This window comes from Chaetura pelagica, unplaced genomic scaffold, assembly GCF_000747805.2.
Source record: "Chaetura pelagica isolate M959 unplaced genomic scaffold, ChaPel_1.0 scaffold150, whole genome shotgun sequence".
Lineage (NCBI taxonomy): Eukaryota > Metazoa > Chordata > Aves > Apodiformes > Apodidae > Chaetura > Chaetura pelagica.
The window spans coordinates 1,600,032-1,617,370 of NW_009952052.1; the positions used below are offsets into that span (position 1 = coordinate 1,600,032).

Genomic DNA, 17,339 nt, shown 5'->3' on the forward strand with positions numbered 1-17,339 from the left:
TGACTAAAGTTCAACATCATTTATTTTCAAAATTATTTTTTATCACAGTTTCTGGATTATTATTAGTTTTGGTCTGCTTGCTGGTTTTGTTACTTGTTCTTGGTTATCTGTGCCTTCTCTATTCCCCTTTTCTGGCTCACAACTTACCTTTTCTCTTGTGCAGCCATCCACCCATACACGTATTTGTCCATTCTCTTTCCTATTTTGCTTTTCCAAAAGCTGTTTACATTTCACTAATACCTTTGCATAATATCTTTGAGGAAAGGGTTGTCTTTAGCCAGAAGTGCACTGAGAAGCATCGTACGTACAGTGTACCGTAACATGAGTACTTCAGCTCCTTACAGATCTCATGGGTTTTGGATAACATCAGTTGTTATTATTGAGTTGGTCTTACAGTTACCCAGGGCTAAAAGTAAGAGTAGTTTCCTATGGCTGTCATTCTCTGTATTTTCTGATAGTGTAGTCTAGGTATGATAATTTTGCTTGATCCCACATCTTGTGATAGGTTTAACTTGTAGTGAGTGTATTCCCTTGATTTCCAGTTGAAAATGCATATTTACACTAATGTGCTTGTATGTTTACACAGATACTTATGTGTGTACTAGAATAAGTCAGCCTGTTACACAATCGCAAAATATATTACAGTCACAAATATAATATAATCACCAAATTATTTAATAATATACCAAGTAATATATTTATAAATTAAATCACTTCTGACTTAATTATTTTGTTTTACTGCAGTGCAGTTATTAAAGGAAAGCTTTCTTTACCAAGACCATTAAGCCAAAATGTTGGCTCTGGAGAAAGAGGGCATTAGAGCAACAGAGAGTAAGCACTTCTGAAGCCTTTCTGGCAGGTGCAGTGTATTACTTTAATACAGACAACTGAATAGAGACATATGAGTCTCCTTTCTCTCAAACAGGAGGCAGTTCTTGGGCAAAGATATGTTCTAAGACTGAGCTGGCAGGGCTCCACAGCAACGAAGCCATCAGTACACTGCAGCTGCTACTATCACTGAGATGTTGTAGGCACTGTTGCAGAGGATTATTCTTTATGAAAAACAGAGTACTGACAGGTATCTAATGAGAAAAGGTAATAGGATAACCTAATAAAATATTATTAATGTTGCAATATTAGAAAGCATCATTTAGCATAGATTGCATGTATGCTTATGCAGCCTTGTAGTTTTTATAGTTGTCTCACATTGCGACGCCCTTTAAAAAATTCTTCTACGTGATATTTCTAAAATAGGCACGAATGCTAAGAAGTCAATTTACAGATTTATTTAAGTAAATGTGCTCCCTAAATGGACTCTTGCAATTTTGAGTGAGTAAATATCCGATTATAGAGTTGGTTTACAATTAGGATGAAGATCAGAATTCATTAACAGAGAATAATGAAAGAAGAAACAAAACACAGCTACTCATATTGGTCACTGTAGAAAAGGAGATGACAGAACTTTTATTTGCAAGCATATAAAAAATAAAACTTGATGGTTGTGCTTGAGCAGGGAAAGATTTCCACAGTCTGCCAAGACAGATGTGGATAAACACTAGTGAAAAGTCAGCATCATACATGTTTAAGTGCATTTAAGTCTTCAAAGCACTTTTTTTGGTCTTCTTAGATGATGTTTGTTAAGGTAATACTATTAAACAATAAAAAGTCTTCCTCCGCCCATCTCCTCCTTTCCAGCTGCTTCTTTCTATCCCTAGTTTCCCTCTGCACTGCTGTTGCAACCATTTGTATGATACCTAGTAAAGTAAACAAATCAAGAAATTGTTTTGACCGATTGTTCTAGACCCATTGATTTTTCATACCCATTTTCATGGATACCTTATGATCTGGTTGCATGGACAGTTGCCAAGGAAGTGGAAGCTGTGGATTTTGATCCTCTCAAAAAGAGAGAAAATTTCCTATATTTACTAAGTTTTATGCAAAAGCCAGCCATTTCCTATTTTTCTAGCCGTGTTTTGAACTGACCTTAGAGAAGACTGAGGAAGGTGTACTTGTTCTGAGCACAGATCAACAGATAAACATCTATCTGAAAACTGAGCATTTTTAGATTGTACCAGGATCCATGAGAGCTTTATTGAAACCTCAGTTTCCTGGTATAAGTATGCATTTCTATGACCTTAATTAACTACTTAGTGTAGTCTAAGAAAATAGAGGTAACCAATACTGCTCTCTGTATGGGCCTGATGGAGACGGTCCATAGTCATATCTACAGAAAATGCTATTACTTTGGTTGTCATGTGGTAGAAAATAGACCTAGAGGTGCAATATTTGCAGAAAAGACATAGCAGTCCATCAGTTTGCACAAACACTTGACATTACTTTAACTATCTCTAGGGTATCTTTTAGAATCTAAATAACAGTAACAATACCCTGCCAAACCCATGAAAGCATGGGTGACTAAAGAATACTACAATGTGAAAACAATACTATTTGTCAACTGCTGACAAGAACAGATTGGTTTTAGGTTGCCTTAGGAGACCAGCTTGGAAAAGAAATTAGTTTATTCCTCCTATGGAAAAATCTTCATTCAACACTAATGCTAAGCCAGTATAAACAGAAGCCTCCCCACTAAAAGGCAGATAGAGTTTTAAACAATTGTAGCTGAAAGTGAAATCCATTTGTAGTATTTACTTAAGAAAGGGAAAAATAATGTGCACATGAAACAAGACAGTGTTTTGGTTTTAGATTTTAATCTGTCAATAAATACACAAGATACTAGAATTCAAATTTATTGTAGAATTTGGTGCCGGAAACTTGAAGCCCAACTCTATTTTATTGGTGCAAGAGTGAAATTCAGTAATACCTCTGATATTTATGCAAGTCAAACCATGTATTTTAATTCCGTTTTGTTAGGCACAGTACAAAGACAGAGCAGACCATTTACCTAATCCCAACGATAATTATAATTAAAATATAAGATGTAAGACAGAAAATCTGCTAAACAACCAGATTTGGCTGATAAAGAACAAATACAAAGATGATGCTTCATCTATTGTGCAGTTTTTGTGATTGTCACATCTGAGAAGAATTGGACTGGAAGCAGATGTTATTTAAAGAGGCGTAATGGAATCACTTTGTGTAACCTTGCAATGCCAAGTTGTGCACTTTGTCTCTGAGTTTAGAACTTAGGTTTCCTGGTATTCAAGTATGTGTGCATGAGACGCAGCAAAGGAGAAGATGAATGATGAACAGATTTTTAGCACTGGCATTCAGAATGGGTGGGTGAAAGAAGGAGGGAACATTTATGAAGAGGAGAGAAAAAAAAATCAAGTCTGGATGAAAGTGGGACCTCCGTGATAGCTGAAAAAGGTCATGTCTATAGTCTGGATGTGGTTTGGATCTCTGAGACTCACTTCAAGATTAGTCCCAGTTCTTGGGGACTAATAGAATCAGTGTTTTTTCAGTGCCAAAGAGGAAGATTTCTCAAGGAAAAAAATGTTGGAGGAAACATTTGAAACTAATTTGAATGGTTAGATATCAACAAGAAGATACTGGAAAGTTAAGATATTTGCTTGGACAGGAGGCAAGTCTAGACAAGTGTAAATGATGGCTCATAGAAATGGTTGTTGATTTTACATTTGCAGATGAGATTAACCAGAGAGACTCAGCAGGAGAGGAAAACTGGACCATGAATGTACCCTGGGTAGCCTCTTTATAGAAAGTTGTGTGTAAGTTGTCTGACTAAATTCATTAGTCTTTGTGGTTGGGAAAGCTTTTTTGCTTTGGGATTTTAAGGAAAGACATAGCACAATAAATTATGTACAATACATCCATTTTTAAACTGAAGTGATATTCCGTGTATAGAATGTATTGTAGAACTCAGCCAGATGGAACGAGTGAAGTATAGAATATTAATTCCTATTAATGGTGAGGTTTTTAGAGTCTTTAAAGTGTTTTCTATTTTTTCTTTCTGCATAGTAAATGTAAATGAAATTTTTTGAAATAAACATCAAACTGATTTTCTGGGCAAGATTTGTGTTATTATAGAAAGCTATTCATATTCACTAAAGCCTTTGGCCATAAATACAAAGTAACATTTGCAAATTAAGATCCCCATGAAAAAAAACTAGTGACTTTTCCTTACAAACAGATTTTACCTGACTGACTGTACTTTCTCTGAAGAGAGCATCAATATATTTGAGTGTAAGAATACATGTTATCTAGGAGACTGAAGCTCATGCTTTAGGTTGCATTATTTTTCTTATTTTTATGCATTAAAAAAATTGGCTAAGAATTTTTTTTCTAAATCTAGAAATATATGCTCAAATAATTACCAAAAAGTATTGAGTTTTGGATGATGATTTTTGTTTTGTTTTGTTATTTCTCTTGGGCATAGAATAATGAACAAAGTTTACAAACCACAGCATCTAAATTTCATGTGGCAAAAAGCAAAAACAGTTTGAGCATCTTAAGCCTGAGTACATTTGTTTGCAACATTTATTATTAAATAATAAATGTAAATGTTAGACTGTGATCAGGCTTGTATAAATTTTAGCAAGTCAGAGTCAGGTAAAATCTCAGTAATTTTTCCTCTTGTGCTGGCTAACATCTATCACCCAAAAGGGTGGAATTGTGTTTTTATGTTTCTTTTATCCTAACAAGTCTCTTAGGTGAAAATGTATGTTACGTACTATTCTATATAGATTATTTTTTCCATTTCTCCCAATCTTACTTAATGTCTTTTAGTATTTCCTTAATGATCTCAACTGCTGGCTCCCATCACCTTCACGGAGTGTCAGACAGTCTTTTATATTTCCACAACATAGGGTTACACTGAAGATAAGGATCAAGTTGAGATTCAGAAACCTGTAAGGAACCCATTAAGAGATCAAAGAATTGTTATTTTGTGTTTTCTGTAAGGCATTATTGGTAGCCTTACTGTGACATTTTCTAGATATGAAAGAAAAGAATTCAAGTTTTCTGGAGATTCAGTTCTCAAGTATATCATAGTTTTGTAGGCTAGATAAGAAAATATTTCAGTAAGGCAATGACTGAGTCCACTTCATTGCCTGCCAGGGTGCCATGAAATTGACAGACTGTTTTGGAGATGGATGTTTGCAGATTTTGCAATGTGACAGTTTAGTTTTCATGAAAAACGTAAACATATGCCTAAACTACATGGTTTAGTCCTTCAATCTAGAGAGGATGCATTCATCTGTTCACTCCTGTGACCTCTGTGTTGTTTGGTTTGATTTTTATTTTGCTGTTCTGTATCTCTAAACTGATGCTATTTAATTACTGCACTTGGTGATAATGGCACAGTGATAGTGCAAGCAGCTCAGTCATATTCTTATCCGGTATATTCATGGCATTTGAATCAATGTTGCCTATCTTTCCATGCCTTCATGACAAAAAGAGTTGATTAAATTATATAATTTTGACTCCTTAAGACATTTGCCTCTTGTGGACACTCTAATCATTACTCAGCAAGGACATCATCCTAAAAAAAGCTCAAACTATTTTTTAATGTGACTTTGTCATAAATCCTAAGAGATAGCAATCATATCAGAACCAATGTGTAGGAAATGTTACCCTGGAAGAGAGACAAGTTTAAATCTGCCTCAACCCCATGAAAACACACCTACAGTGAGGTATCATCAAGTCTATCTGGAGCATTCTCAAACAAAACCTGCAGTTAAGGCAGTTTTCACTCTATTTTTAGGTCAGTACAGTACTACTCTGCCTTTGTAACCTCAACTCCTCCTCCTGACATCCCCCATCCCTCCAAAGATAAATCATCTTGGCTCTAAATTAAACCCATTTTTTAATGAAAAACTTTTTGTCCTGTCTATAGCATTATTTCATATATTTGAAATTAATCACTATGTCCTATATTCACTTTTTTTTTCTCCTCTTATTTTTCCAAACTTTATGTCATTCTAGTTTGGAGAAGAGCAGAGAACTAAAAGTTGACAAAGTTCAATGAAAAATATGATTCCCTGAACTAGATATTGTTTTTCACTGTTCTTGTTTGTGGCAAGTAAACTGGAATAATTGTGGGTTTTTTCAAGTTGCAACTGGCAAATAGAGCCTTTTAAAAATAACTTTGTGCAACAGATTTTCTCCCACTATGATATACATGATAGTCCCCAGATCCTTTTCTGCACTAGTGTGCCACAGAGATTATTCTTTACCTAATCTTTGTGCACATGGTTTCTCCATTTGGAGAGGACTACACTATAGCATTTATTGGACTTGATTTTTTTTTTTTTTTTTCAATCACTGTTCTGAATAATTGAAGCAACTTTGCATTTTAAGGTTTTTCTACAAAGAATAAGAAGGGATGTCTGCCTCATTCCTTCTGACAGAAAGAGGCAATTCATCAATGTACTTTTGAAGGGGGTTGAAGGGTTGGCCTGGTTTCAAATAGTTCTGTGCCTACAATGTTGGATGCAATTGAAGTGGTAGTTTGCATTTATATACTGTCTCTGGCTTAGAAATGCTTAGAGCTTGCTTAGAAATGTGATGCATGACACTAAGCAGTCCTTAGCTGGTATGAACTTTGTCAGTATTGTTCAGTCTATGTAAGTGAAGCAGGAAGGAAAACTCTTTCTCCAGGTATGTTATCCAGCTTAGTCAGGCAGGACATCAGTTGTTTCACGCTCTTTCACAAGGTGGTGATGGCACACCATCTTGGAATCAGAAGGGTTTTGGTCACAGTTTCTTTGTAATTGTATCTGCTGAGGTCTCTGAATTGGTAATGCCTGTGAAGCTTTGTCATCACCTGCGTTCTTTCTGTGTCTGAGTATCCTAAATACGTGCGTCTGGGAGGACACAGGTCTCACAGTGACATCCTTCCAGCTCATCACCATTGATTTTAGTTTATTAGAAATAGAAGTGTATTTCTGCAGTATTTTGTGCTGCCTCTTTCTAACCCTGCTTAGGTAGTGGGTTTATGTGCTACAGGGTTGCAGTTTGTTTATGAATAAGCTTCATGTGTCCATCTTTCATTTCCTTCCATAGTCCCTCTCAGTCTGAAATGAGGCAGGATCATTAGTCTGCCTTGAGTTCTACTCCTTTTAGATGTGATAGTGTCTCTGCAGTCCTGAAGTGCTTCCCCTTGAGTGTTGCCACTTTCCTGAAGTATACTATGCCACTTTCTGCAGAAATGTAACAGGTCACTCAATAACAATGTTACTGGGATGGATCCCTTCACAACCCGAGCTCTCTGAACATCTATCAGCAAAAACCATAGAGGTTTTCCTTATCTGAAGATACTAATTTTTTTTAAATCCATAACTGTTTTAGGAAAAATCAGTAACTATTACTATGAGCTCAGTTCAGTTTATAAAAAGGTATAGAGAAATTATCACAAGAAAAGAAAATTTACATAGAGAATTCTGCTGAGATAGTGCTGTAGCAAAACACAGAAAATATTAAAAAACAAACAAACAAAAAACCCAACAACTAAACCATAACTATATCATAAAGATATGTAGGGTAAAAACATAATCATAGAATGAAAAGGACCTCAAAAATCATCTAGTTCCAACCTCTCTGCGTGAGCAGGGACACCTCCCACTAGACCAAGTTGCTCAAAGTCCCATCCAGCCTGGCCTTGAACACTTCACGGTGGGGCAGCCACAGTTTTGCTGGGCAACCTGTGCCAGTGTCTCACCACCTTTGTAGTAAAACCTTTCTTTCTAAGGTCTAGCCTAAATCTACTATCTTCCCCTTTAAATCACAGAGTTTCAGAGGTTAAAATCTGTAATATATCTGCACTGAGTTAGTGATACTGTATACTTTGGAGAGTAATTCAGCTATTGTTAACAATGGTACTTTAAAATGCTTGGGGAAAAAAAAAAGGATATCAAGAATTCCTGATTAGTATGATTAACAGCAGCACTGCAAAATAAACATTCCCTTTTCTGGTAAATTTTTAGGTATAAAGGTATTTTAATTCCAAATGCATTTATTTGCCTTTATAATAAGGAGAAAATAGTATGCAAGTAAAATGAGGCAAGCTTGTTGACAAGTGAGTTGAATACTGGTACTCTAGTCTTAAAGAAGCCATGCTTGAATCCCTGGCTCTAATTAAAGAATGTTACCACTGAATTCAGTGTGTCCACTTTTACACATGGCAGACGGAATCCCTCCCAGTGCTTATATTGAGGCAATCCAATCAGCTTGTTCCATTGGGGTAGTGGAAAGCAGAAGGCACCCAAAGAAATACTAATAATTCAGTTATATTGGATTAGATTTACTTAACGAATGAACAAGGCGTAGCACCTCAAGTTTTGTCATCCTCTTTTTCCAATAAATTGTCTTTAATTGTCTCATCTGAACACAGCATAAACAGGCAGGAGCATTAAATATAAAATGGCACTAGCACATTTTTCACTCCTTTTTGTTAATATATGAGGTAAGCCACAATGTTGATTCTTAACAGCCTCCTCTACACTGCAGAGTGGCTTCAGCCATTCTGCAAATTGGCTAGATTTGAAGCTGTTCATTATGCAGTATATTGCACTCCATAAAGGCAGAAATGAGCATGACTTTGCTCAGTTCTCATGAGAATAAATTGTAAAAATTGGATCTCTGTTTGATTTGAATTTTGGCTCCACAGAGGACATGGACATTCAACACAATGGGCTTGGTGACCAAAAAAAATAAAATTATTTACTCATTTAAAAAAAGAATAGGTTCATAGTAAAATTGTATACCTGGCAGAAAGCCTGTGGTTCTGGGGACTTTACAGAGGTCCAGGCTCATTAACAGGCGGTGCTTTTAATAATTTTGCCTAAGAAACCGATAAGCATCTTAAATCCAAATATCTTGTAAATTCATGAAAAAGGGAGTTTTTCTTTCTTCCCCGTATTCACCAAGCACACTTTTATATGTGCAGAACTACCCACTATCATTTTAAAGGTACTGACTGCCTGCTGTAGAAGAAAAAGGCAGCTCCTCATCTAACATCAAGGCATATAAGCAAGGACAAGGGGAGGATCTTTTTTTGGCTCAGGCTCTCTGTTTTGGTTTTTATGTAATAAAGATGTTGGATAACAAATTATGTCATGATATTTCTACCTGAGGTTTCCACTTTTGCATCACAGAGTTTACAGGATGCTACTACATGTGTAGCAAAAGCTACGCATATTTATGTCGTTTACTCTTCACGTATGAAAGTAGATAAACAAATCATAGAAGAAAAAAAAAAAACACTCCATAAATTTTAATGATTTTTAAAGCTCCTAGGAATATATTCAGATAAGGAGATATGGTAAATAAATGACTGTACCTTTGTAGTTCTTGCAAGTTTGTAGCATGTTGACAGATCCTGAAAGCAGTTCTAAATGTCATTTTCCATTTTTTTCTGAAAATTTTAATTGAACTATTAAAAAAAAAAAAAAAAGTAAGTTTGGGACTTAAGCTATTTCTCTTTAAACTGGCAGCAAGACAATTTCTCTCTCAAGCAATGGCATAATCCATAGAACAAAGAGGTCTTTATAGAAAAAGCAACTAAAATAACCAGTGTTGAATTCCTACAACTCTTGAGTGTCATTTGTTTTGCTTTGGTTTGTTTGGTTTTTTACAAGCAATAAAGACAATACTTGAGGAAAAACCTCAAACAGTATGATTCAGACTAATGCACAGCATTTGGTTTGTTATCATCAAGATGTATTAAAATGGAAACAATGAACTAGCAAACCCATTTGTGCATGGGATTATTAAATTCACAGTTTGCTGTTGCTAATTTGTTAGTAGGCTTCAGTTGTTTGATAAGGCTCATACAAACTCATTTAGTAGAACTGATTATTAGATGAAACGCCCTCTGTCATTGCCAGTAGAGGAATAGCTCTGAATCCAGGACTGTGTCACAAATGGAGTTAGCTGAATTATCTCAGTTCAATAACATTTACTTAACAGAATTATGAAGATGATACTGACATAATGAATAGGTTCTGCTCAGACAAATGTAGTCCCCTGGTGATAAGTGAAATTCAGTTCAGGGTTATTCCCTTTCTTTGACTGGTATGAAGAGCTTGGGCTCTAGTAAAGTCAGTCCTCATGCTTTTGTCAGTATTATGTTACCTTTATGATTTGACAAAGTTCAGCCTAGTGACAGAATTATAGAGCTGTTAAATTTGTTGGTTCTGTAAGACATTCTCCCTTAAATTATGCTTCTTAAGCACTTGTGTTTTGTTCACTTTGATTTAATACATTAACTACAATAGCGTGATATTAGGGGTAATACAGAACTGAACCATCTCATGTATTCTGCAAAGAATATTGGTTTTTTGTAATTAGTTTTTCATGAGCAAACACAGGAACCAGCCTTCTGTAGTCAAATCTGAAGCATCCTTCCCACCATTTTTTTCTGTTGATTCATAATGTTGTTCTTAGTCCATACTTGTGATAAAATTGCCAGAAGAAAAATTGTTTCCATTTTTCATATGCAATCAGTGAACCATATACCAGTATGAGTCAAAGATAAATTATAATATTGAGGACACTTCTGCTATCAAATATTTATTACAAGAACTGTTTATTTAAGAACAGTCTCAGAATGAAAGCAATTAATATAATTTCAATGTTATGATTTTCAAAAGGAAAACTGTTCCCCAGCCTAAATTTCTATTTCAGCACCATGTCCTCATAGTGCTGTGAGAACCAAGAGTGTTTTTCTTTGGCGAGTCTTTATGGATGCTCCATGGCACTGTGAAGTAGAGAGAGCTGCAGCTCTCTGAGTATTAGGCATTTTTCAGAGGCATTTATTTGGAAAGAATTTCTGTTGGAATGTAGGAAATATTTTTGCTTTTGCAGCCAGCAGTGCATATGAGTCATTTTATGTAGAACAGACAAAAATCTTAAAATACTCTTTCTGTTAAAAAGTGTTACAGGTTAGTTTTTGTTTTGTAGAAATAATAAAATAAATATTCGTTCTTCTAGGGTGAAAAAGGAGATAAAGGAGAACCAGGACCAGAAGGCATTCATGGAAGAGAGGTAAACTGAATAATAATGAAACAGTCCAGCTACAACTTTTAGAGGAATGGTTAAGCAATGAAATTCAGAATTTATATCAAAAGATTGATGAAAAATCCATCTGCCTGGAGAATTAAAATCTGCAAGATGATGGGGCAGGAAAAAGAGATGCAGTCAGGTGAGAAATGAGTTCTTAGGGCTTCAGAGAAGAGCTGCAGATAAGGTTATGGTAAGTTCCATATACTTCTGCTGAGGGCTTATGAGATAAAATGAAGCAAGCAACACGGTATAGATGAGAATAATTCCTAATGGGATAAGCTGCTGAAAAAGAGGGCATTTCTGGAAACAGGGTAAAGCTAGGCCTGCAGCTTTGAGTTCTGAAAAGTAAAATGCACAGGGTGTTAGCCATTCCTGGGTGAGAGCCATGGGCCACTCACTGTGCCATGTGGCTCATGTGATAGAAAATTTGAGTTAAAAATTCACTTTTTTCTCTGCCAGATTTCACTTAGTTAATTGGTCTGGTGCATAAATGAGGTAGAGCATGAATCTGTATTTAAAAATACTCGATAATTCTGGTCATTGAGTTCACAATCAAGCTTTATCCCAAGCTAACACTATAGGCATGCCCAGTAATAAACCTTACTTTTGCTTAATTTGTTTTTAAATAGAAATTTATTTTTTGTATATGAAACAAAGAGGGCAGAAATTTAGCTTTTTTTTTCAATGCAGTACTAAAATGGCCAACCAGCATGATTTGCACAGCAAGATATAAATAAATCAAGCCAGCAGGTTTCTCTCTTCCCCTCCTGTCTTCCCCTTGACCTAGCTAGGGGTCAACCTTGGTTTACATTTTAATGCAGGATACTGTTGGATCTCCAATTGCAAAGCATCACAGCTGAAGACAGAGAGCATCTCACAGAGGGATCTGAACCTGACTGCCCAAATTTGGTGGAGAATGACTGGCATTAGGACTGAAATCCAGATACAGGGTTTTGAAAAAACATTCAGCAAAGTTTTTCTAAGCGTCTTTACGAAAACAGTAAAATGGTCAGCATTTGACACAAAAATGTTATGACAGTCTGTCTGGGTCTGCTGAAAATGCAGTAAAACAGACTATGTAATTATGACGCTTTTAATGTCATCTGGCTTTCTATGCATGCTGTAACCATAAACATATTTTTCCTGTTTTAGGTTATTATAATTTAATGCTAGATAGATCAGGCTATTTTTGACTAATAGTGAATGTCCTCCATATGAAAACGTATACTATGTATTGAGCTGAAACTACATTTAGGTATTTAAAGAAGTATTCTCTTGTAGCCTGCCTGTCTGTAAAGGTGAACCGTATACTTCTGTCATGGATACATATATGCTGACAGCATGGAAAAAACACATCTGTGTTTCTTTCCATAGCTCTGAGGACATGTCTGTGTTGGTCTTACACGATCTCCTTTACTACATGGGATCTTGTTCCATAAGTCTCTTAGGAAGAGTGAGGTATACTAAGTATCTGGTGAACTCAAGAACATACTTGACATAGCAGCACTGTGAAAGTGTAAAATAGCAAACCTTATAGTTTGAACTATGTACTAAACTGTTGTAATGTGTCAAGAAATTATAGATTATCATCATGAGAACCGTCATTCTAGTATTTTAGAAGTGAAATTGCACAAGGCAATACGACATCATATTGTTTGAAAGCACACATAGTTCCCTTTTAAAAACACTTATATAAAATGTTGTGGATTCAGTTATCACAATGAATGGACATGATAGTCATTAAATTGAAATTTAAAGGACTGTGTATCATTGACTCTTTGTTTCTATCAGTATTTCTCAAACTCATTCCACATACAGACATGTAACATCTGATATTTCTGAAATAATCAAGTTAATCTGCTTTCATGGGTGTAATCTGCAGTGCTGTATAAAGAAAGCCTGAAAACACTTAAAGCTCATCTTATTGGCTGCTGGCATCTGTTGTCTCTCTGGCTGGGAGAGTGAGGCTTTCTGTAGCCACAAGTAAAGAACATGCAAATGATGACTGAATGTATTTATTTGCACGAATATTAGAAATGTATTCAAATTTATTTGAATCAAAATCTGGAAAGTATGTGTCACAGAAAGAAATTTCCCTTCACTTGCTGTTACTAGTGCTTTCTTAGCTATACAAAAAGTTCTTGCTAGGATGAAGTAGCATGACAGAGGGGAAACCAGACTTGACTTGGAGACTAGGCTTTATTTAATGACTGAGAGATACCTAGAAAGTTTAATTCCCCCATCTTTCACTGGTTTTGCTAACTGGGTCTGCTAATTGCATTCAGAACCAGGTTTGGATGCAGGAACTGTGAACACATCTAACTGCTCTGCATATCTCCCAGTTTATCACTCCATGAATCTGAGCCAAGTATCTACAATGCCATGGGCCAGTCTGGGACATTATTCAAAATCCTTTTGAGAACATGAATACTTACTATAAATACTGGTAATGTGGTTGCCATTGTTTTTAGCTTCTTAAGGAGTAGTCATAAATAACTTCATATATGACTAATGTAGTCCTTCTGTGGCATGTGTTCACATCGCATCTGTAACCAGGTTATTTGCCTGTATGATGTGAACAGCCAGTTTGCTTGGGTAGTATCTCTGAGTTTTGTTCCTTGAGACTTTTATAGCCACTTGACATTAATAATGTTATAATTTGTATCGCGATAACAAGTGGAGATTCATAGACACACTGTCTGTAAGAAATCCTGATAAATACAGTTTCTTATTCATCATGCTGACATCCCATGTGGAATAAGAATAAATTTGCGATACAAATGGCCATGAAGCTACCTATGGGGTGAGATCTATGTAATATCCATATGCTTGTCTGTTGAACTGAAATGGAAAAAAAAATAATCTTCACCATTAAAACTTTCAGACTCCTTTTGTAGTCATGTCATTTTCTTGATCAGCAGTGCAGGTATGAAGTGAATACTATGGGATGCTTCTAATTAGTGTTTTGATGACATAAATCCTTCAGCAAAAGTAAGTGAAAACAGAAAGTTTTATCCTACCTATCAGCATGTGCTATGCATACCTAGGTGAAGAATACAGTCTTACAGAAAAGAAAGGAGAAAAAAGTGTAAAAAAAATCAGAAATTAAAATCTAGCGTATAATCTTCACAGCATTAAACCAATGGATTCACCAGTTGGTTCTTTATTTAATCCTGCTGGGAGATGTGAAAGCCTAACTGACTTTAAAAGAAAAATTTCCTATATAAAATATTGCTATTCTTTACAAACCTGATGTCAAAGAATTGACCTGTGAAATTCAGAGAGCAATGAAAATATCACAGATTTTCAATGGAAAGATGGAAAACATATTGGACTTTTTTGTGCATGTGGGAAAAGGTGAACAGAAATAGGAACATTTTAAAAGGTATCCAGTGTCTTGAAATCAGCAGTTTACCTTCACACCCTCATGGCCTGTCTCTGTAATCTTGAAATCTCTTAGTATTATGTAAGTATTATGTAAGGAAATATTTGGATAGGGAGAGAAGAAGCCTGTTGCTTGAAAGAGTGAATTTGGTAATGAGATTTAATCATACCTGGAGTTTGAGGTTCCTGTTAGGAACAAAAGTGTAAGAAGCTAGTTGGAGTTTCACAGGATCCAGAAAATTTTAGTAGTGCAGTAATTTGAAGTTTCTGAATGACATTAATGAGAAAACAGCAATGGCAATATTTATGAGACATAAACTGAAAAATATTGTGTTGTCTGGATCTTTGAAAATACTTCTCTAAATTAGAAGTTATCCCAACATAAACAGTTTGGTGTTGTACAGCTGACTCTGAAGCTGTGGTTTTAATTTTGAATATAAAGCTGTTCTGTGGAGCATGTGTAGTTCTGTTGTCTTACTTGTCAGAGTATTTCCAAGTTTTATTACTTTGTTTTGATCTATAATAATTTGCTTACACATTGTTGGTTAATTTGTTGGATTGCCTACTGTATTTCTAGTACTTTAGATTAGAAGTGTTGTCCTAGGAGATTTTAACCTGAAATGAGATTGAATCTGTGTCCTCTAATGCAGGCCAGATAACTGTAAATACTGAATGATGTTTTTCCAAACCTGTTTTCAAAAGCTCATGCCAAGCTTAGAGCATTTTTCTTTGCCATAAGCATGCAGTGTAGTTAATTTGCACAAACAGGTGCATGTCCAGTGGGTGAGACTTGGCTGCTGCAGCAGTTGCTGGAGTCCTCTGGTTGGGATCCAGTTGATTTCTGCTTTTTTTTTCATTGGGAAGAGCACCTGTATTCAGCTGCTGGTACAGTTTACCTGTTTCATCTCTATTCTGTGATACTGTATAAGCAATGGCTGCTGCTCTGAGAAGATTTTTCTGTCACAGAATCATAGAATTGTTTAGGTTGGAAAAGACCTTTAAGATCACCAAGTCCAGCCATTAACTTAACTCTACCAAGTCCACTTCTAAGACATGTATGTCCCTAAACACCATGTCTGCACAACTTTTAAACACATCTAGTCCTTGGTGAACCTGTGTGTTGCATCATTATTCATCGAGTAGAGCATTAGGGCACAAAAGTGTGTTTTACTTGGAATAAACGCATAACAATTTTTCTCAAGTTCCTGAAATCTAGAAAGAATTTTCATATTGATAACTTCATGCAAAGCTAACAATGCAGTTATTTTCATACTCTCTTTCAAACTCCTCTGTCCAAATTCATGTCAAATTTTTAGAAAATGTTTTGTCTCAGGGTGAGAGGCTAATGCACTTCTCAGATATTACCCAGTTGTGGATAAGTGACTGATAGCAGCTGAAAAGAGGTTCTGGGCCCCAACTTCTAACACTACCTGTGAAGCTTCTTTTGAGGCTCATATCTGTTTCTTCACCTTGGTAGTTTATCTTCTAGATACTAAATAGGATCCTGGCTCTTGATGTTCTTGCTTCCTCTGGTCTCCAATCCACATGGAAACCCTTCAATCCAGTTGTCTGTTGCCAGGCAGTATGAGCCTTAGAAACTCTGGCAGCTCTGTAAGAATTTCCCAGTAAGCTTCCTCTCCATGCCTTTGTTTTCTTGAGGCTTCTGCATTTGCTTCCAGATCAGCTTGTTTTCAGTCTGCTGCTAAAAGACTTCCTCAAACCTCAATGGTCTGTCATTCAAATCCCCTCCTTTGGGCTGTAGAGTTTTTATCATAAGTATTGCCAACTTCTTGGTTTCAGCTGCAGACACTTCTACTTACTAAACCCTTCTAAATCCCTTGTGTGACTTTTAAACCCAGCTCAACATCAGAGTGTAAAGATGAAAAGTGACAGACAAGTCTGCAAGAAAATCTAATTTACAGAAGCAGACTCCTTTAAATGACAGGATGCTTTCCCCATCCTGTTTGAGCACAAACACATTTCCCTTTTAATATAACCCCTATGTGTTATATGGGAGTACTCACAGAAAGTATGTACTTGGGTGCAAGTTGTTGCTGTCATTTGATGGGCAGGTTAGATGATATTCCTATAGGCTAGGATTCCTTCATAGGGTAGCTCCTCAGACGCTACAAGCATATAGGGTGTGATTTCCCAGCACAAGCAGCAAGCTATCAATCCTCTGTTCTCTTCATCTTCTGACAGTTTTGTTGCTGGTGGTAGCCATACCAATTTGCAGATCATCACGTTGACCCAAAAGAATTAACTCAGGGGGGAAATGTTTCTTAGTTCCCTTTCTTTGCAAAATCTTTGACTGTTCGGATCTTGTTCAAATGACTGAAACCATAGGAAGTAAAAAATGGTTTACTTCTGGTTCTGAGTTATACCTGGCACTTCTTTTGAATAAATAAAATGTTCTCAGACTTGGTAAGGAACATATTTGTCACATCACTAAGTTAAGTTTTCCGAACTCTGGAACTCCAGAGCACATGAGATTGCTGGTGGTTTAAAAGGAAAATTCAAATAGAAAAGCTGTTACCTTTATTCTAGTTGGGACACCATTAATAAAACCCCATCCTTTGACGAATTTGTAAAGTCATGGGTTTTTTTAGAGTTTTCATGAGCAGCTAGTGATTTTTCATTGTTTTCTTCTCCTAGTCCAATTGGTTTTCTATGCTGGCTAAGAGTCCAGTAAACTAATATCAGAGAAAAGACTGGTTAAGATTTATCAAAAAAAGTGTCAACTGGTATAGTAACTTCTCCTTTAAATTCCTTCCACCAGAAAAAATACCACTGTCATCCCCTTCCAAACAAAAAGCCTGCTTCTAGTTTAATCTTTCCCCTCTTAACCTGAATGAATTTTGCTGGCTTTACACCTCTATGGGTATTTGTTATTTATTTGTTCTAGTAATTTCTGTCTTGATCAGCAATTATGTTACAGTAATACCTGTCTTGTTATATATATAAAATTTCTCATT

At 35.9% G+C, this 17,339-nt stretch overlaps 1 protein-coding gene across 1 annotated transcript in view; it reads left to right on the forward strand.

Annotated features, from left to right (window-relative positions):
- The window catches only part of COL19A1 (collagen, type XIX, alpha 1), a 207,236-nt gene that overhangs the window by 97,490 nt on the left and 92,407 nt on the right, over positions 1–17,339 (forward strand). The window contains exon 8 of the mRNA XM_010003471.1: positions 10,909–10,962. Coding sequence (XP_010001773.1) covers positions 10,909–10,962 — 54 coding nt within the window. The remainder of the gene's footprint in view (positions 1–10,908; positions 10,963–17,339) is intronic.